The following is a 22,056-nucleotide window of genomic DNA, read 5'->3' as shown; positions in this document are numbered from 1 at the left end:
CCCCCATTTTTTTTTTACCTCCGCATTGTAATTTCTCCAACGTAGACTTTTGATCTGGAAAGACCCGCTTCATACTTCCCTCCGGGCTCCCCCTCAAGAACAAAAACATGAGTCCTTCGTACACATTCCTATTACGATTTCTACATTTATTTTGGTATTTTCCTTAATCTAGATCAGTGGTATTTTCGCTTATATATAGTAGATTAGTCATTTAATTACTGGTAATTAATTATTTTGTTGTATACCAACAAGAAAATTAATCCTTCTGTATTCACAGATATGTAGGGTTTCGTCCCTTCAGATTATTGTGCTCAATTTTTCTCACACACCCATTTTCTGATTATTTATTGTACCTAACAAAACATGAATCAATTAAACAAAAAAAAACAACATTAGTCAATTAATTATTTTGTTTGTTATCGAATAATGGAACTAACTTCTACTTTATTGAGATATATGGTTGTAAATGCGGAGTTCTTTCACTTAGAAACGCTTTGTTTTATTTTTAAAAAATAGGATTTTAAAATATTTTTTTGCTTGTTGTTCCTTCATGTTGATGTTGATTTGTTGAAATAAACTTGGGAATATAATGTCTTTTTCTGTTGGGACCCGGATTGATATATAGAGTTTCAATAATGATGTGCCATATGTTGTAATAGATTCAAACTGACAGAATTTGACTTTTTCTTGGTGTCGGGGAGAATGAATGGCAATGATTCTGTGGTGAGTAGAAAATTAGTGAGTCGTGGAAGATGTTTGTCTAGCACGGGATGGCATTGATTTTTCTCAAGCAGTTTTATTGGACGGAGGGTTATATGTAGCGGTGATTTTTTTTGTTTCAAAGACTAAGGAACAGGGGGTTGAGTGGAGAGTGTTTCACTTCATCATAAATTAAGCATTGGATGGATCTTTTTCATGTTTCTATTCATAATGAGGTTCACCTGGTCTGGTTTAGTAGAAAAAAATGTTTATCTTGATAAATAGCAAGAATAAGCTGACTACATCACACGTTACGCTGACTTTATGACTTGAATTATTGCTGTTTTCAGTTGACTTAATGACTTATAGTTTGCTACTATTCTCAGTTGACTTTATGACTTGAAGTATTGCTACAGTTCCCAGTTTACTTTATGACTTAGAGCACTGCTACTGTTCTACGTTGATTTATGACTTGAAGTACTGCTACTGTTCTCAGTTGACTTTATGACTTAACGTACTGCTACTGTTCTAAGTTGACTTTATGACTTGAAGTACTACTGCACTCGGGTTAGCTTATACTTCTACTGTAATATAATTTATTTTTTACAAGTTTATTCTCTGAGAATTTTATTGGCTGATTTCCTTCAATTAGTAGGCATATTATTCTTATTTTTGTACTTTTAAACTTTTTTTTTATAGATAAAAAAAACTTTAAACATTTAAAACATTGGCACATTTCTTTATTGTTAGGGTTTTAATTACATTTGATCATGCGATATATATCGTTACAATGTCTTATCCTTCATTACTAATGCGAAATCCATTTCAAGATTATTCAAACTTTCGATAACAAGGCTTCCCCATCGTGGAACTGGGAAATGCAACATCCCAAGATTTCCTGCTATTAAAAACCAAGATTTCCTGCTATTAAAAAAAAAACAACAACTGGTTATCTAAATAATTGATAGCGTTGAAAGATGTCATTCTCTGGTGCTTGGGCGTGGTTGCCAGGTAGATCCACCTAGCTCCTGGGTTTCTCTGCTATTATTTGAACGCGTGCCCGAGTGTGTAAACACCTCTTGCTTATATCAACAAGTATCACCACTTTGTAGCTGTACACACGGTGTGGTGGACCCTTGCATTCTTTTGTGAGTGCATTCTAAACTCAGGTGCACACCTTAATGATGTTGATAGGACACCCTCTCCCTCCCTCGTTACCTCACCTATCTCGTACATAGCTCTTCACTCAATTTATTCTTCACCTTCACCTATCCCTTAGTGACTTAATCTGTTGAACGATGGGTCACAACACAAGATCTGTTGACGTCTTTCTCCATTCCGCTATGTCTTTAGCCTTGGATAGAATTTCTTTCACTGACGGGTCTGTCCATTATTTTATGTTGTCTTCCCATCGCTTTCTCTGTCTGCCTTTTTTTTTTTTCCTTGGTACTGTTGCGAGCCCTGGGGACCTTGTGGTGAAAGTCCAAAGTATGAAACCGAGGAAGAAGACAATGCAGCCGGACTCTGCTAAAATACAATTCGAAGGGTCCAAGAAAGTTTCCCCTAATGTCTCCGCAGCTACCACTGGCTCAGTCTCTTACTAATGTTTGTATCACCTCCTGACATTGAAGGAAATAAGTAGACCTGTGTATTCAGCGTTCTTTTTGTGTTCAAAGTTTCAAACTTGGGAGGCATCCACATCTATCGTAGACGCAGGTTTGACTTGACTCCTGATTTAGGAAATGCCGACATACAAACGTGATCTTTGATCATAGAAATGATTTCGCGTGGTTTTCATAAGATGAATGAAAACTCGCTAAGAAGCGCTTCTGTTTGAACTTGAAATGAGTCGCTCGGCAACCTGAGGGGGCTTGCATTGTGATGTAGGCTAGGGAGTTTTCAATTGGAGATTTCATGACCTGGGTTGTGATAGACTAAATCAGCACTGAAGCTTTTCACATATATACCTCTTCCTCACATATACCTCTTCCCCACATGTACCTCTTCCTCACATATATACCTCTTCCCCACATATACCTCTTCCTCACATATATACCTCTTCCTCACATATACCTCTTCCTCACATATACCTCTTCCCCACATAAACCTCTTTCCCACATGTACCTCTTCCTCACATATACCTCTTCCCCACATGTATCTCTTCTTCACATATATACCTCTTCTCCACATATACCTCTTCCTCACATATATACCTCTTCCCCACATATACCTCTTCCCCACATATATACATCTTCCCCACATATACATCTTCCCCACATATACCTCTTCCTCACATATACCTCTTCCCCACATAAACCTCTTCCCCACATGTACCTCTTCCTCACATATACCTCTTCCTCACATGTACCTCTTCCTCACATATATACCTCTTCCCCACATATACCTCTTCCTCACATATATACCTCTTCCCCACATATACCTCTTCCCCACATATATACATCTTCCCCACATATACCTCTTCCTCACATATATACCTCTTCCTCACATATATACCTCTTCCTCACATATATACCTCTTCCTCGCATATATACCTCTTCCCCACATATACCTCTTCCCCACATATACCGCTTCCTCACATATACCGCTTCCTCACATATATACCTCTTCCCCACATATACCTCTTCCCCACATATACCTCTTCCCCACATATACCTCTTCCTCTCACTTAAACTTTCCACATGTATCTCTTGCCAGACGTCTTTAGAAAGTGACTGGATTACAGCGCTCTGAGCATGCTATATCAGCATAGAAAGCAACGTTTACAAAAGGAATACTAATGAAGACAGTAGGTAGAAAACATGCTTTTGATCAGTTCACAGTGACATCGTTCTGAGGTGTTCACGTGGCCATCCTCCCCCCTCATGCTTTATGAATGTTTACAGCTTGCTGCTCTGAGAATTATGTTGATCTCGTGAAACTATTTGACGTGGAGGAAACAGTTTGTCGCCATCACACACGGCTGACTGGGAAGTTCAAATCTCATTTCTTTCGTGTTTCGTCCAAAATCTAAGGCTACGGTGATGTCCTGGTCGTCTGGCCAGGTGAGTGTTGTACAACAGTTACAAGCTTGGCTCTTTCCTGGGAGTAAACGAGCTGTCAAAAACTGACAACATCAGAAGCCGCGATGTTGATGAAAGGGCTGCTCCCAGAGACAATGTGTAACACTTGGCACGTAATGAAGACTTTCAGTTTCTTAGCTTCTTAATTGATGCACCTTCTTTTTTTTTTGTGTCTTTTTTAACGTTTTTGTGACTTGGGAAATACATATATTATAGTGGCATCTACTACCTTTAAATGTTAAATTAGTAAGGGGAAAAAATATGAATACTTTCAAATCCAGTTGGTTGAATTATGTAGAAGTAAAACTAATTGGTTATTATTGCGTTTTGTGTCTTTAAAGCTCTTCTGTTATTTACTTTTAAGTATTTAATGAAGTCTATTAAAGACAGTGATGTCCAAAATACGGCCCGCGGGCCAAATCCGGCCCGCGAGTTGCTTCCATTCGGCCCGCCGAAACGTCTGCACAGAATATAGAAAATCCCCCTCCCCCCCCAAAAAAAAAATGGATTACTACCAAGACATTTAACATTTGTGCGTTCATGAACTAGGACTATGAAATCTACTGGGAAAAGGGAACGGATCTTTTTTTTTTTTTTTAAACATGAGAACAACAAAATATAAACAGAACTTACGCCATTGTTTGAAGTGTAAAGAGAAAATTCAACTATCCCAATAGTTCAATGTAAGTACTAGAACCTCGGGTTTGAAATAAAATAGTTTCAGGTCAGTTGAAGTTTTTTGTATTTTTTCCATCATGTGGCCCGCGACACTAGTGTTGGAAATTGAAATGGCCCGCGGAATGAATAAGGTTGGGCATCATTGATTGAAGACATGCCCTGTGAATAAATCCACTGAAGAGAGCCCTAACTTAGCTACATGTTACTGTGTCCGCGAGAATGCAATTTGTTTTACATGACAAGCATTTGTTGAGACAGTGCAAGTTTCTCTACTCGTTGGGGAAAGATTCGTTAAGATCCGGTGGTGGGAAGCGTGGTCGAGAGGCTAAGTGCGCTTGCGGGGGTTCGAGGTTCGACACCCGACTCGGGCAGAGTTGTGTTTACTGAGCGCCTAAATGCAGCACGGAAAACCAACTCCTAGATAACCTCTCCCCCCCACTGGTCCACAAATGAGATTGGACCAAAGCGTTCTGAGCATGCTATAAGCATGAAAGTAGCGCTATATAAAAGCTATAATAATAATAATAATAATAATAATAATAATCCGACATGACATGATTTGCTTTGTGCCATAGAGTACTGGGCACTGCATCCTCAGCTGTTACTGCCGAGGTCAACCTTAATGTGCTGTTGATTGTACTGTACTGGATTGGCTATTCTCTAACAGAAATTGAAGATCGTGGTGGTGCTGCAAGGGTACAAACTATTTATCCTCTTTTTTTTTTTTTTTAGATTGTGACAGATTTGAAAAATACTTTTTTTGAAACATTTAACTATGATTGTCTGCCCTTCCTGCAAGTCATTACCCTTCCCCCCAACCCCAGTGGCAGTGTCGATGCCATTGTAAATGTCTATTGTATAGTTGAACACTATACCAGTCCCATGACCACCTCAAGCTCTACGCGCTTGGCGTTAATCTAGTTAGCTTATTTACCCGCCAAAGTCGAACATAAACTGTTAATATTTGATCACGTGTGTACGTGTCATTCTATTCCTCGCACGTCTGCTAGATGCTGCAGACGATATGTGTCAGGACTCTTTAAGCTTGGGACGTCTGTATGCAGCATTTTGTAACATTCTAAATATAACAACAAAAAAAAGATCGATTTGTGTGTGTGTGGGGGGGGGGGAGTTGGGAATATCGGTGGAAATATGAAGATCTAGGAGATGTAGAAACATAATAATAAATGACTTTAGCCAGGAAAATCAATGGGGTTATCTTGATGTTTGAGCCTCTATTGTCCCTCCAGACTACTCAAGAACTGCCCCAGTGTGGAAGGGCTAATATTAAGCTGAGAGTATTTGCTTTGTGATAAGGGCTGATCCTATTCAAAGTGCAGACCTTGGAGTTCTTTGAGTTATTGACATGTCATCTCTTGTTCGCTGGTCACTTGCCTATGGCTTGTCTTAAAAATAATTGGGGCTTTTTATACAAAGCTTAGACCAACTCAGTCTGTCTGTCTGTCTGGTGAAAAATGTGTACACATAATTTCTTGAAATTTGCACATTTATGGTTTGTATGTAACAAAACATGAACCAATAAAAAAAATATTAACCAATTATTGGTAATTAATTATCTTGGTTGATATCAAGGGAAAAAACTTCTACATTATTAAGATATAATTGTATGTGTGGTGTTCTTTCCATTAAATAAGTTGTTTTTTTAAAGCAGTTTTTATAATACCATCTAGGAACATAGGTAAAGTGTGTCTATTACTTTTGATAGTTAAATGTTTTGTTTTTTTTCTCCAAAAAGTATTTTTCATGGGTCTGTTTGGTAGTATAACTTTGCTGCCTTGTATTGTATATTACTAAATGCACATGCACACAAAGAAATAGGAGGCCTAATAAATAAACCTTATAAAAGGGTGGATCTTGCAAGGAATATATGAATGTACTGAGTAAAGCATTTCTCTACACACTGCCTAACTAAAACGGCCGGCCGGTAGCATAGTTTGAAGCCTAAGATTGAATGACTGTTTGAAGCAATGCTGTTACTTGCGTGGGTAACAAAATCAATTCATGAACATTGAACATTCGGTTTGATCACTAGATTCTCTTCACTTGGTGTTTAGAGATAGTGGCTTAGGGTTGGCTGCTCAATAAGGAAATCAATGTGGATGTGTGTATTGGAGAGAGATGGGGAGACAAATCATTGTCACCAGGTTTATGAACTGAAAAATGGAATAACTTCCCCTAGGGGCTGTATCTTCTCAACAAATGTCCTTTCTAGATAAACAAGTTTGGGGCACTCTGATGTAGCGTGTAAATTGAGTTTGACAGGGGAGGTTATCATTTCGTAGGCTCTGGACAGGCATCAATAAATGATATTACTTTATGCAAATCAAATAGTGGTGTGTATATCTTTTGCCATTTTTCACTTTGTGCCCCATGGCCTCAGCAACATGTAATCAATCTTCTCAATGTCCCCATAGAGCACAAAGTTCTTCCTTACAAAGGACCAAAGTCTCAGATCTAGCTCGTCTTCCTTGATGATCTATTCTGAGGATAATTTACCTAGACTGTTGTTCTTATTTCTATATGTGTACTATGTCAGGCCTCCACTGTAAGCTCTGAATGTAATGCATGGATTCAATGATGTTTCTGTTGATTCTGATCTCTTTTTAATTTCGTTAGGACATCTTATATGTTTGTGCCCTGGCCATCTTTTCAATGTATTTCTTTTCACATGACTCTAATTAGCCACAAGTATTGCAATGATTTTAATTTCTCCAGTCATAACTTGTGGCTGGCTAAAAATGAGACAAAGCGTTTCTCAAGTTTGGGTAATTCTTAGATTGTTTACAAAGTATGAAAAGCTGTTGTGGATACCTTTGTTGATGAAATACTTATGGAATTAAATTAAATAGCTACTGCATACACATGTAATAGCAAACTTAATTTCTCTTTAACCTTAGACCAGTACTTGAAAAGATATTCTCTGGATGAGATTTCTCAAGACAGGAAAGCAGATACTAAAACTTATCGCATAAAGAATATTTAAAAATTCACAAATAAATATTTTTGACAGAAAAAAACTTCAACACTTTCAAGCTGCATGCATAACTAGATGGATGGATTGAAATCATCTTTTTTCCTCTATGAGACAAATTATCTTGTTATTTGCAGACAAATTTTCAACCACCATAGTCTTCTTTTACATTTAATTAATATGTTGATTGGTCCATTATCATTCAATGAAATTAAAGGACTGAAATAATCCATTGTGTTCACTTTTTATGTCCTTGTTGTTACAGTTTTGTTTTCCATTATAATTTGACCTATCTTTTTTTTTCCCCACAGATGCCCCTGATGTTGGGGTTGGCAAAAAGTCGTTGAAACGGAAGGCTCCATTGCCTGTTCCGGAGGAGCAGTCTGCTGGTGACCTTGAAGCAAGTGGTGAAGCAAGTGGTGACCAAGGTGAAGACATGTTGGGCAAGAGGTCTGGGACTGGGGAAGCTAAGCCCAAGAAAAAGAGGCGACTGAATGGTCCTCCAGAGCCGAAAAATGCTTTAATGCACCTGAATGAGCTGAAACCTGGCACGCAGTTTAAGTTTGTGTCCCAGTCTGGCCCCGTTCATGCCCCTGTCTTTGTCATGTCTGTCGAGGTCAACAACCAGGTTTTTGAAGGTCGAGGCAACTCCAAAAAGCTGGCCAAGCTTCATGCTGCAGAGCTTGCCTTGAAATCCTTTGTACAATTCCCAGATGCCTCGGAGGCTCATCAAGCCCTTGGAAGAGGCTTCCTGCCTGCCACCGCTGATTTCACCACAGACTCTGACATGACAGGCTCAGACGTCTTATTCAATGACTTTGAAAACCAGAACCGTGGCGGTGGTGATGGTACACCTTCTGAGACTGTGGACACATCAGCACTCAACAGAGCTCAGGTCAGTGTTTTATTAGTCAAGAACTGCCCATTCAATTCTCGAACATTACTTTCTGCAATGAACATCAGGTACTGTAACAACTGGATGCTGTTAAGTTCTAGGTTTTAAAAAAAAAAAAAAGATTCATGGAATTTTCTGGTTTATCACATTGCCACCATTTTCCATGAGCTGTATCTCCACCAGAGATTGTGCAAATGACCCTACAATGCCAGCCTATCTCAGAGTGACTAGAGTCATTTGAAGGCTAATGAAAATAGTCTTTTAGAGAGTCAAGTGAAAGTTGTCTAATACTCAAAAGTATGAGGTCTGAGCTATCTGTGGCATTTTATGTCTCAAGAAACCATCTTCTCCCTTTGCAACTTCTTGTGTGACTAAAGAGGTTAATCCTTGATACGGTCACAGGTTGGGCATATGTAATCACCAGGCGCCGTTGCATTTTCACAATTCTTTCTGCTTCTGTTGTGTTTGGCATCTGCAATTCGGAACCCTTCCTTTATGCTCGTTCTCCATGTGGATCTATCCAGATCAATATTACGGTCATAAAAATCAAGCATATACCTTTATAATAAGTTTTAATGATTACCTAATAAAGCATAACTAATAATTGAGTCAAAAAGATTTAGTTTTTTCTATTAGAAACTAAACCAAATCTGTATGGATGAAACTTTGATCAGCTAATAAATATCAATGATATCCTTGAAAATAAAATCTGCAGTCTGTATATGATCTAAAATGTCATTTGGTAAAGTAATAGATGGTCACATTTGTGAATTGATTAAGATGTTGATTTCCCTATGACATACTATGTGTGTTTTACTGACCTGTGTTTAACACTATAGCATATGCTAGCTTGTTTTCTTTTTTTTTTTTTTTTTTTTATTTATTTCTAATAACTATTTCGTTCTTTCTTTCCACTTATCTAATTTTATTTATTCTTTTAGGCCATCAACATTCAGAGAAAACTTCAGGCCATTCCAGAGCAACAATCCAATAAGAATCCAGTTATGGTTCTGAATGAGATCCACAGAGGTGTGAAATTTGAATTGGTGTCAGAAGTGGGAGAGAGAAACTTCAGATTATTTAACATGAAGGTACAATAATAAATTAGCATTCTTATTTCCATCACCTATTATATTATTATCAGAAAGTTTATATTTTGGTAATTTCTGTTACTTTTTGTGAGGATTGTTTATTTTGGCATTTAAATACATTTTTGTTAAACTAGATCAGGATTAGTTTCAAATATCCAATGTCTCAATACTCTGATTTGTATAGGTGACTGTTGGTGCCAGAGATTTTATTGGTTCGGGTCGTAGCAAAAAACTGGCTAAGTATAATGCAGCATTAAATGCCTTGAAAGTTTTACATGGGATCAACCACTTTGAAAGGAGAGGTAATTCAGTATCTTGACATAAATTGTGTAACATTTGAATGATAATAATCTGGTAATAGTAAAAATCTTTTTTTTTTAATGTATAAAAATTATTCTAGCTCATAATGGTGTTGGTCAACTCTCATTTTATCAGGCAATGAGATTGTGCTAAAGACTTCTGACTTAATGATTCATTGCTCATTTTTTCTCTCCCCTTTTAACTTCCAATTTGGACTAGATCGTAAACTGTCACTTGAACATTATAACGTAGATATAATATTGTTACGATCCTCTCCTAATCAGGCCTTCTGTAAACACTGCTAAACACACACAACACATCAACACATCAAGAACTTGACAACAAGGCTCCAAATAATCTGGTACTTTAATAATGGTCAATTAAAACAGCCAATATGACACAATTGGCAACACATCAACAACTAAAATGTTACATTGTACATCACCATACAAAACTAATAAACTCTACTGTCTCTATCTCTTCCTGGACTCGTACATTCACTTCAGGACTCCACCAGGACTGACTTCATGGCAGACTAACAGTCCTGGTCTCCTCGGTGTCCTATCTTGAACTCCCTTTTCTTACACACTGTGTCTCTGGTCCACGCAGGCTTATGATCAGATGACCATAACAGGGGCGCTATTCACGTGCAAAGTTCATGCCAGTACTGTCCCTTGCCTTTCAATATAGCACGTTAAACTGTATCACTGGCCTGTGTCACATGTCAGCTGATCACACAGTTAACCCTTTTGCGTCGCGAATAGCGTTATAACAATATATACAATAGTTTTAAACAATTCAATATCTATAACTTATAAAGCTCAGATTTTTTGGTCAGACTCATAATACTTGTATGTATATTTTTATAATTTTACACAATAGTAAACCCTGTATCAAGACATTGTACAAAATTGATAACATATTTTGTCCAGCTAGAATGAACCTCTTATGTTTTGTTCTTAACAGATATGACTGCAGTGAACCCAGAATCCATCCAAGGAGACCCTCAGGTGCTTGCTGATCATGTGGCCCAACTGGTTTTCAACAAATTTGGGGAGCTAACCAACAACTTTAACTCCACCTTTGCCAAGAGGAAAGTACTGGCCAGCATTGTGATGACCTCTAGCAATGACGGTGACCCGGGGCAAGTGATTTGCTTGGGTACAGGCACTAAGTGTATCAATGGAGAGTATTTAAGTGCAGAGGGTAAAGGTGTAAATGACTGCCATGCAGAGGTCATCTGTCGGCGGCTACTAATTAGGTACCTCTACAACCAGTTGGCACTTCATCTCAATCCAGCCACTGCTGACCAGTCCATTCTGGTCCAGAGGCAGGAGGGTGGATACCAATTAAAAGAGGGCATTAAGTTTCATCTGTACATCAGCACTGCCCCTTGTGGTGACGCTAGAATTTTCTCTCCCCACGAGAGAAGCTCTAAGGAACAAAAAGAGGCTGAGTCCTCAGAAATATCTACAGATAATTCCTCCGGGGGTGCCAGCTCAGGAGAGGACCCGCAGACAAAGGACACTCACCAAAATGGTTTAGACAAGCATCCAAACCGACGAGCTAGAGGACTCCTCAGGACTAAAATAGAGTCTGGTGAGGGGACAATACCAGTTAAAATTTCTGGGACCATCCAGACATGGGATGGTGTTTTGCAAGGTGAGCGGCTACTGACAATGTCCTGTAGTGACAAGATAACCAAGTGGAATGTATTAGGGCTTCAAGGTAATTAATATTTTTTACTTGCTCATTTCTACTAAGTAGTCACATACAGTTGTTTTTTCTTTCCTACCCAATATATTACTGTACAACATTTTTTTTTAAACTTTTCCCTACTACTGCATATTATTTCAGCAAATATTGTGGCATATTTCTATAATAAAAGCTGCTTTCAGGGATCTGTTTCATAAAGAGCTCTTACAGTTTCATGATTGAAGTTAAAAAATCATATTGAATTAACAATTACAATACAACTATTAGTTAAGCTCATAGCTTATTGAAAAACATATTAAAAACAACTTTAATCTTATAAAAAAGGACAGTCAAATTATTTCTAACACATTTTCTGAAAGGACAAGTCAGCATGATGGCTGAGCACTTTCTGATAGTTGTAGCATCATTTTCTTGCACCATAATCTGTTTAATGTTAGGTTTCAAAAACTTGCTTTACATTTTCTTGTATTAAGTGGCACATTAATAATGAGTACTAGGTGACCGAGCATCGCTTGTTTGAATAGTTTGTTGAGGAAATATATTTACTTATTTTAGATTGGGTAAAGATTCCCAATTCGAAAAGTTGCTTTCGTGTTCTTTTAGTTCTAAATGTCAATGTATATGGCGATTGGAAAAAGTCTCTTTAAGTCCCCATACAGAACATGTGTAGGATGTAATCATCTTCTTTTTTGAAGTAATGTCTGAATTTCATAAGATCTAGAAAACTACAGCTCATGTCAAGCCGTTTACATCGGCTTAAAAATATTATGCTATTATTGGCTTGGAAAAAAGTCTCCAATGGTTACGTTCAGACATTAATATTGCACTTAGTATATTCATTAAGAGATGCTAAATCTCTGTATTATAGAATAAAACATGTACATTTTTTCCAAAGACACTTAAAAACTTTGCGTTAGTATTCTAAAGAAGCGTTTCCGTGGGGCATCTCAGTTATGCAGACCACCTTTCAGCTCACTCAAAAAAATTGCCTTTGGCATATGTTTGTCCCTCAATTGATTTATTAAAACTTGTTCTTATTTGCTAAAGAAATGTTTTAGTGTACTGCTATAAGTCTAGTGACGCAACCTTTTTTTTTCCCTTTGGCGACATGGAAAATTTTTATTCATAAAACATTCTAGCCAAAATTAATTTTTCTATAATGAAACATTTTCATAGCTATATAACGGTCGACCTTGAGTTTTCCCCTTGTGTAAGTGCTAGTCTTACTCTTTTGTTTTTGCATACTAAGTATGCAAATTGCATGCTAAAACCATTATGCAGGGTCTTTTCTCAAAAACCATGTGACCTATGGATAATTTAATTTCACTATCATCCTTATCAGGCTTGTAGTATGTGTATAAATAACATAGTGTACTCCAAAAACATACTATACTCTTAAGCTTTTAAAAGTAAGTATGATATGTATTTTTTATGCTTATAAATATAAATCATTTTTACTACAACATTTTAAAATCAGTTGGTGTTATGCACTGTTCTTTGTCTGACCCACAGGGGCCACCCAAGAGTTTACGTTTTCTTCAAACTTACTATCTGTTGTTTTGTCAAATGTTACATTTTTCAATTGCATATCAACATGTCACTTATCCCTTATATTATTTTTATAGCCACTAATAAGACAAGCAGTTACCTAAAGTAGCAACATTTAAATTGTACCCTGTAAATGGCTTTCTCTTTGCTCTACACTTAAAAATTTAAATTAAAAATAATAAATTTGTTCCAATTTTTCTGTTTTTAAATAAAACCGCACTAAAATTATTACTAATTACATTGAAGGAGGCGTCGTTGCCAAGTGGTAAAGTGCTTGGCTTATTAACCAGAGGATCCGGGTTTGAATCCCAGTGAAGACTAGGAATCCACTCAGCTCTAATGGGTAACTTAGTTGGGGAAAAGTAAAGGCAGTTGGTCGCTATGCTGGCCACATGACACCCTTGTTAAATGTGAGTCACAAAAACAGATGACTATTACATTATCTGCCCTATAAACCGCCTGAAAGGGGAACTTTAATCATGTTTAAAATGAAAAAGAATAGCTTTGGAAAGATTTAATTATTGTAGAACTTGGTTTTTCAAGTTTTCTATTGTGACAAAGAAAGTATTTTGTGTCTCTTCTTTTAGGGTCATTACTGAGTCATTTTATCACACCTGTTTACCTGAGCAGCATCATAGTGGGCAGCTGGTACCACAGTGAGCACATGGTCAGGGGTGTGTACAGCAGGGTGGGTCACATGACACTCCCCTCCCCTTTCTACAGGCTCAATAAACCTTTTTTGAGTGGCATTTCCAGCCCCGAGTGTCGACAGCCTGGCAAGACTCCAAACTTTTCAATTAATTGGTGAGCATTTTATTTTGAGTGGCTGAGAAAGGATTCTTCCTTTATAAAAGGAGTTTTTTGGGATGATCCCTTTTGATATTTTACTAGCGTTTTCCCTGCTTTCAATGGCATAGATTTTACATTACATAAATGCAAGCTTACTAAGTATCTGTGACAATATTTGTGATTTCTCCCACGTCCCATTCTTGAATCAAGTTGAAACTTTGCACAATAATTTCATTGTTCCTAACAAAAGAGGAATCAATTTTTAAAAATTAAAAATTAATTAATTTGTGGTAGCTTATTAATTTAGTTTAATATTGATTAACGGTATCAACAGTATTGATAGATATACAGTTCTTCTCGTTAGATCAGCTTTGTTGATGTTTTTTTTAAAGTATTTTTATTGCATAATCCCAGTCCATGCCAGTGTAGCTGTACCATTATTTGCTTAGTACAGGTTTTGGTTTCTCTAGGTTTTTAGTTGGAGTGTGTTCTAAGTGAAATGCTTTGTTTCAAAAAGAGGTCAAAAGAAGGAGCAGATTTGGGCAGATGGATAAATGGACAAACAGAGGGTGGGATTTAGGTTGATTATATTATTGCACAGTTTTGATAAGGGCAGAGTTTGATAGGAAATGTGTGTGTTAGATTGTTTTATGAAAGTAGAATAGTTTAATTATTCAAAAAGAATATTGTATGGGCAGGTCAAAATGAATACAAATTAGGTAGGCCTACTATAATCTATAACTGTCCACATAAGAATGTGTGACTTTAAGGTTAAAATTAAAAGGATGGCTCCCTGCCTTGTTCTAACCTTTGACCTGTTCTTGTTTTATCTGCTGCCAGGTGTATCAATGATGAAAATTTAGAAGTTGTCATCCCAACCACAGGTAAAACAAACAAAGATGGTGTCTCTCGGCTGTGTAAACAATACATGTTTAGACACTTTCTTAATTTGTATGGAAGGATCAGCTCATTGTCCAGTCAGGGTGTTCTAGATCCTCCCAAGTAAGTTATTATTTTAGTTGAGCATTGAAGGATTTCTTTATAGCTTTGAGAGTTCTTGAGTAAATATGTTTTAAGATACTTTTATGAGCAACCTAACTTTTTAATAGTAATCAAGTGAAGCTAACTATAAGATGTATAATTAAATGACCGCGATCAATTTTAACATTGGCTTGATGTGGACTAAAAAAATGTTTTACAAACATTTGGCTTCCAAAGAGGCAGATCGTACAGATTTCCATCCTGTGAAACATTGAGCAAAGCCTGGAATACCAACAAAAGCTTATGATTAGTTTAGTACATTTTTTAAAAAAGTGTTTGATACCACCCATTGTGAATCACACTGGAAAATAGTGAGGGAATATGGGATGCCTCTAAACTGGCCCAGTATTCTTACAGTAAGTCCAGCGGATGTGCCAGAATAGATGAAGCAATAACAAGAGTTTTTCAACATCAAGACAGGTGTGAAACAAGGCTTTATCTTATCTCCATTTCTTTATTGATATCCATCAACTATGATATGAAAAAAACAACATACAATAAAACTGCCATTAATACCCTCTGGAACCGAACTGATGGACGGACCTGGACTTCAAACAATATAACACAACTTGATACTACACAAAATGTATACTTTACAAGAGATGATAGAGAGCCTCGAAAGAGGCGGATAAACTTTGATGTGCCATTAATGTCCTGTGGAACCGACCTAACTGACGAACCTGAACTTACAAACAATATAACACAACATGATACTACACTAAATATCTGCCTTACAAGAGATGATGGAGAACCTCAAAAGAGGCGGATCATCATGATATGTGATATGTATTGTCTACAACTCAGCTAGTACCCCTATTAACATTGGTCATTCATGAATTGAATGAATAGAAAAGTTCACTTATTTAGGCATTATCATTGCAAGTGATGGCCATGTATAACAGCATTTAGCTTGCAGGACAGGAACCTTCTTTCAGAAAGTACGACCATTCAGGGCAAACAAATCAATTAGCCTGTAGACATGGAAGTCATCCATATAGGTCGAAAAGTGGTTAAACATGACTTGGCATGGAAAAGGATCCTATGTATAGCATACAGCGATCATGTCACCGTAAGCAAAGTGGTGGCTGAATGGTGTATGGCATTCGCAGGACAAATGAAAATGTTCCCAAAACAGCTTAAAAATGGCGGCCCAAAAAATGAAATTGAAAATAGCCATTCTCTATCTAACATGGCATGGCAGCGTCTTTAGACCTTTAAACCATAAGCTGGGAAGAAGCTGTGAATGTCACATAACACTGATCTCTGTGAAAAGAAATTGCTACCCTATGTGCTGAAGTACTGCAATAAATAGAGGGCGCAATGACTGAGTTGTAAAGTGCTTGCTTCTGAACCTGGGGTCCTGGGTCGAACCCTGGTGAAGACTGGGATTTTTAATTTTGAGATTTTTAGGGCGCCTGTGAGTCCACTTAAGTTGGGGAAAGTAATGGAGGTTAGTTGTGCTGACCGCATGATACCATGCTCATTAACTGTTGGCTAAATAAACAGATGACCTTACATCATCTGCCCTATAGATTGCTAGGTCTGAAAGGGGAACCTTACCATACTGTAATAAATAAATGTTATATATTCCTTCCACATTGATAGTGTGTCATGGGGGTAGTTTGGTTGTTGTTCCAGTTAGGTGTTCCAACATACAGTGTAGCCAGAGTTAGTAACTCACAAATTTGTAATATAAGTGCTCTTTTATAAACAAAACAACATACAACTCAGTTCAGTCTACTGTTTTCGCTGTCATGTGTTCTCTCCCTTTTCTCCCCTTTCATCAGCTGATCCAGTCTATTACACCAATAGCATCTTAAAGTAGAGGTCTTACTTCTGTCCATACACAAAGACTCAACACTGGGGGAAATGTTCAGGAAACTGAAAGTCTTTACTATTCTTTGATTCACTGCTGCTTTGACTTCTGTGTCAATGCACATTTTTTCTTTGTATGCTCTGACACCTTCATAGCAGTGCTCTAAAAACTGTTTGCTAGACCAGGTCTGACACCTTCATAGCAGTGCTCTAAAAATGTTTGCTAGACCAGCTCTAACACCTTCATAGCAGTGCTCTAAAAACTGTTTGCTATACCAGGTCTGACACCTTCATAGCAGTGCTCTAAAAATGTTTGCTAGACCAGCTCTAACACCTTCATAGCAGTGCTCTAAAAACTGTTTGCTAGACCAGGTCTGACACCTTCATAGCAGTGCTCTAAAAATGTTTGCTAGACCAGCTCTAACACCTTCATAGCAGTGCTCTAAAACCTGTTTGCTAGACAAGCTCTGACACCTTCATAGCAGTGCTCTAAAACCTGTTTGCTAGACCAGGTCTGACACCTTCATAGCAGTGCTCTAAAAACTGTTTGCTAGACCAGGGGGAAAGTAACTAGTCCGGTCTTCAATTTTGATGTTTTAGTCTGTGATTTTTTTCATTGCCTCTAGAAAGTTATTTTATTAGATCTCTAAACCAAGTAAGGAAAAAAAATGCATTCCAGTAAACATGAATACAGTGATTGTTTTATTTACGTCCTGTAAACATGAATACAGTGATTGTTTTATTTACGTCCTGTAAACATGAATACAGTGATTGTTTTATTTACATCCAGTAAACATGAATACAGTGATTGTTTTATTTACGTCCAGTAGAAATGAATACAGTGATTGTTTTATTTACGTCCAGTAGAAATGAATACAGTGATTGTTTTATTTACATCCAGTAGAAATGAATACAGTGATTGTTTTATTTACATCCAGTAGAAATGAATACAGTGATTGTTTTATTTACATCCAGTAAACATGAATACAGTGATTGTTTTATTTACATCCAGTAAACATGAATACAGTGATTGTTTTATTTACGTCCAGTAGAAATGAATACAGTGATTGTTTTATTTACATCCAGTAAACATGAATACAGTGATTGTTTTATTTACATCCAGTAAACATGAATACAGTGATTGTTTTATTTACGTCCAGTAGAAATGAATACAGTGATTGTTTTATTTACATCCAGTAGAAATGAATACAGTGATTGTTTTATTTACATCCAGTAGAAATGAATACAGTGATTGTTTTATTTACATCCAGTAAACATGAATACAGTGATTGTTTTATTTACGTCCAGTAGAAATGAATACAGTGATTGTTTTATTTACATCCAGTAGAAATGAATACAGTGATTGTTTTATTTACGTCCAGTAGAAATGAATACAGTGATTGTTTTATTTACATCCAGTAGAAATGAATACAGTGATTGTTTTATTTACATCCAGTAGAAATGAATACAGTGATTGTTTTATTTACGTCCAGTAGAAATGAATACAGTGATTGTTTTATTTACATCCAGTAAAAATGAATACAGTGATTGTTTTATTTACGTCCAGTAAAAATGAATACAGTGATTGTTTTATTTACGTCCAGTAGAAATGAATACAGTGATTGTTTTATTTACGTCCAGTAGAAATGAATACAGTGATTGTTTAATTTACGTCCAGTAAAAATGAATACAGTGATTGTTTTATTTACATCCAGTAAAAATGAATACAGTGATTGTTTTATTTACGTCCAGTAGAAATGAATACATTGATTGTTTTATTTACACCCAGCAAAAATGAATACAGTGATTGTTTTATTTACATCCAGTAAAAATGAATACAGTGATTGTTTTATTTACACCCAGTAAAAATGAATACAGTGATTGTTTTATTTACATCCAGTAAACATAAATACAGTGATTGTTTTATTTACGTCCAGTAAATATGAATACAGTGATTGTTTTATTTACGTCCAGTAAACATGAATACAGTGATTGTTTTATTTACATCCAGTAAATATGAATACAGTGATTGTTTTATTTACATCCAGTAAACATGAATACAGTGATTGTTTTATTTACATCCAGTAAATATGAATACAGTGATTGTTTTATTTACGTCCAGTAAATATGAATACAGTGATTGTTTTATTTACGTCCAGTAAACATGAATACAGTGATTGTTTTATTTACATCCAGTAAATATGAATACAGTGATTGTTTTATTTACGTCCAGTAAATATGAATACAGTGATTGTTTTATTTACGTCCAGTAAATATGAATACAGTGATTGTTTTATTTACATCCAGTAAATATGAATACAGTAGGGGTGCACCGGATAGTCCCTCCGGCTCCGGCTTCTGCCGAATATCTGGCATTTTTTACTATCTGGTGCTATTCGGCTCCGGTCGGATATCACTACCGGATAGTAAACCGGATAGTAAAAAATACACCTATTTAATATGCATAAAGTGGACCTCGTTCCATTACTGTCTGTTATAGAATGTATTAATGCTTATATGAAAACAAAATAATGTGCTTAAAAATAGAGCCATTATGAATATGCACCAAACTTCGTTTATTATAAAGACAAGGCGTGTTAATAACTTAATATAAATAGAGATGAAACTTTACATCATAAATGCGCTTTACATACAGAGCAGCAATGGATGGCACTTTTTTCAATTTGTCTTGACCTTTGAGTAAGTTAGTTAACATGTTAAAATGCTACATTCCTTGACTACGTCATGCTGACCAGACGTCTGTCTAGCTGTGCGGGTATATCTCCAGAGGTAGAGATGAACAACTCCCACCCCCTTTTATTTGTTTAGTCCATCACATTGAGTTTTTTATGGGTGGGTAACCACAAGTTAAATACGATGGACGTAGGTTTAATGTCAGCGTATTGACACTCTCTAGTGGTCACACCTTTCGAGGGAACTGAGTTTGTTTACTTAGTAGTTAATCTTTATTGGGGGGGGGGGGGGGGGGGCTGGACTACAAGAGCCACACCTCTAATGTAACCAGGTATATTTCTAGATGAACAACTCCCTTCCCCTTTTATTTGTTTAGCCCATCACATTGAGTTCATTGATTGACAGGTGACCCCAAGTCAGATACGATGGACATAAGCACTCTCTAGAGGTCACACGAGGGAACTAGGTTTGTTATTGGGGGGGGGGGGGGGGGACTAGACTTTACATTATAAATTCGTATTACATACGTAGCAGCGATGTCTGGCACATTTTAAAAGCTTGTCTTGACCTTTGAGTGGTCTTGTAAACACGTAATATTCCTTAACTACGTCACGCTGATAATCTGTCTAGATGTGCGGGTATATTTCCAGAGGTAGAGATGAGCACCCCCACCTCCTTTTGTTTGTTTAGTCCATAACATTGAGTTCACGGATAGGCAGCTGACCACATTAAGCCAGATGTCAACGTGTTGACACTTTCTAGAGGTCACATCTTATGAGGGAACTGAGTTTGTTTACTTGGAGTAGAATTTTTATTAGGGGCGGGACTACAAGCCAAATCTCTATAAGGTTAATCTGGTATGAGTTTGTTTATTATGAGATAGGTTGTCAATCAAGGGTCTGGTCCACAAACCAAATTGTTAAGACATATTGACACTGTCTAGAGGTCACTAGATGATGACACTAAGTTTGTTTACTTGAAGAGAAATGTAAATTAGAGCGCTGAACTACAGGACACATCCCTACAAGTATTTTGTTACACAAGCCACGGGTATCAAAGTGGCATGCAAGGGCATTTAGTAAATTAAATAGTAATAATAATGGCTGATAAAAAGTCATCACTTATATGGCGTTACTTTAATGTCAAAACAATGGACTACTCTAAAGCAGTTTGCAATGCTTGTAAAATAGTAATGTCACGTGGTAAACCAGGCAAACTTAAAGACTTCTCAACCACCACTATGATTAGTCATCTACGCTCGAAACATCCAGACTTATTCAACGAAATGACTGCATTGAAATCAGCATCAAGTAATATCACTGCCTGTGCCAGTACGTCTACGAGCTCCAGTGATTCGTCAAGCCTCACACACAAGCAGCAACCAGGGATTAAAGAGGTCTTAGACAAAGCTAAATTGTGGAATATTAATAGTGATAATGCTAAACGCATTCACTTGGCCATAGCAAAGATGATTGCACTGACATGGAACCTTACCAAGTAGTTGAGAAGCCTGGATTTATTGGACTTTTAAAAGTACTGGAGAAAAGATACACTGTGCCTAGTCGCAAATATTTTACAGAACGTGTTATTCCAGATATCTACGACAATATTTCCTCAAAGCTTCGTGAAATGCTATCTGATGCTAAAAGCATCGCTTTCTCAACGGTCACTTGGACAGCTGATAATACCACCGAATCATATTTTGGTTTAACTGCCCATTGGTTGAATGAGTCATTTGACCGAAGCAGCTATGTTTTGCATTGTACAAAATTTAATGGCCAGCATACGGCTGCAAATTTGCTGTACTTAAGATATTTACTAAGCCATTATCTGTATTAGATACAAACCAGAAGCGGTTTGTGGCCTTTAAAACACGAGCCTAATGACAAGTTGATGGTGTCAAATACATGAACACAAACATCTACCCACTATACAACTTAGATTGTACTTATGAAAGATTTACGCTATAAAACCAAGAGTGATCTTTACCTTTGAAAGATTTACATTAGTTACATATATGTTTATATATTCTGCATGAGTTATCCCACATTCTACTTTACAATACATACGCACACACCATCTCATTTTACAAAGATTAGTTTATGATAAACATATCTGTAAAAAAAAATGCTGTTCATTTTAATTTATCAATCAGTGATAGAGTTTAAAGTAAGAAAGTAAATAACAAAATAATATGAATATAGGTATGTTATATAGAAGATTTGCAAAAACGTCAGTAAAACGAGCTGTTTGAGTCATGTAGGTATCCGGCTCCGGCCGAATATCTAATTGTACTATCCGGTTATATCCGGCTCCGGCGGGATATCAAAAAGTACTATCCGGTGCACCCCTAGAATACAGTGATTGTTTTATTTACATCCAGTAGAAATGAATACAGTGATTGTTTTATTTACATCCAGTAAAAATGAATACAGTGATTGTTTTATTTACACCCAGTAAAAATGAATACAGTGATTGTTTTATTTACATCCAGTAAACATAAATACAGTGATTGTTTTATTTACGTCCAGTAAATATGAATACAGTGATTGTTTTATTTACGTCCAGTAAACATGAATACAGTGATTGTTTTATTTACATCCAGTAAATATGAATACAGTGATTGTTTTATTTACATCCAGTAAACATGAATACAGTGATTGTTTTATTTACATCCAGTAAATATGAATACAGTGATTGTTTTATTTACGTCCAGTA

At 36.6% G+C, this 22,056-nt stretch overlaps 1 protein-coding gene across 1 annotated transcript in view; it reads left to right on the top strand.

The window, feature by feature from the left end:
• LOC106066233 (double-stranded RNA-specific editase 1-like) overlaps positions 1-22,056 on the top strand; it is a 74,017-nt gene that overhangs the window by 47,116 nt on the left and 4,845 nt on the right. The window contains exons 6-11 of the mRNA XM_056004225.1: positions 7,761-8,344; positions 9,286-9,435; positions 9,620-9,737; positions 10,702-11,463; positions 13,587-13,803; positions 14,629-14,790. Of these exons, the coding sequence (XP_055860200.1) occupies positions 7,761-8,344; positions 9,286-9,435; positions 9,620-9,737; positions 10,702-11,463; positions 13,587-13,803; positions 14,629-14,790 (1,993 nt within the window). The remainder of the gene's footprint in view (positions 1-7,760; positions 8,345-9,285; positions 9,436-9,619; positions 9,738-10,701; positions 11,464-13,586; positions 13,804-14,628; positions 14,791-22,056) is intronic.

Source organism: Biomphalaria glabrata, chromosome 11 (genome assembly GCF_947242115.1).
Source record: "Biomphalaria glabrata chromosome 11, xgBioGlab47.1, whole genome shotgun sequence".
NCBI classification, from domain to species: Eukaryota; Metazoa; Mollusca; class Gastropoda; family Planorbidae; genus Biomphalaria; species Biomphalaria glabrata.
The sequence above is the reverse complement of the archived record's forward strand: the minus strand, read 5'-3'. Positions and strand labels throughout refer to the sequence as shown.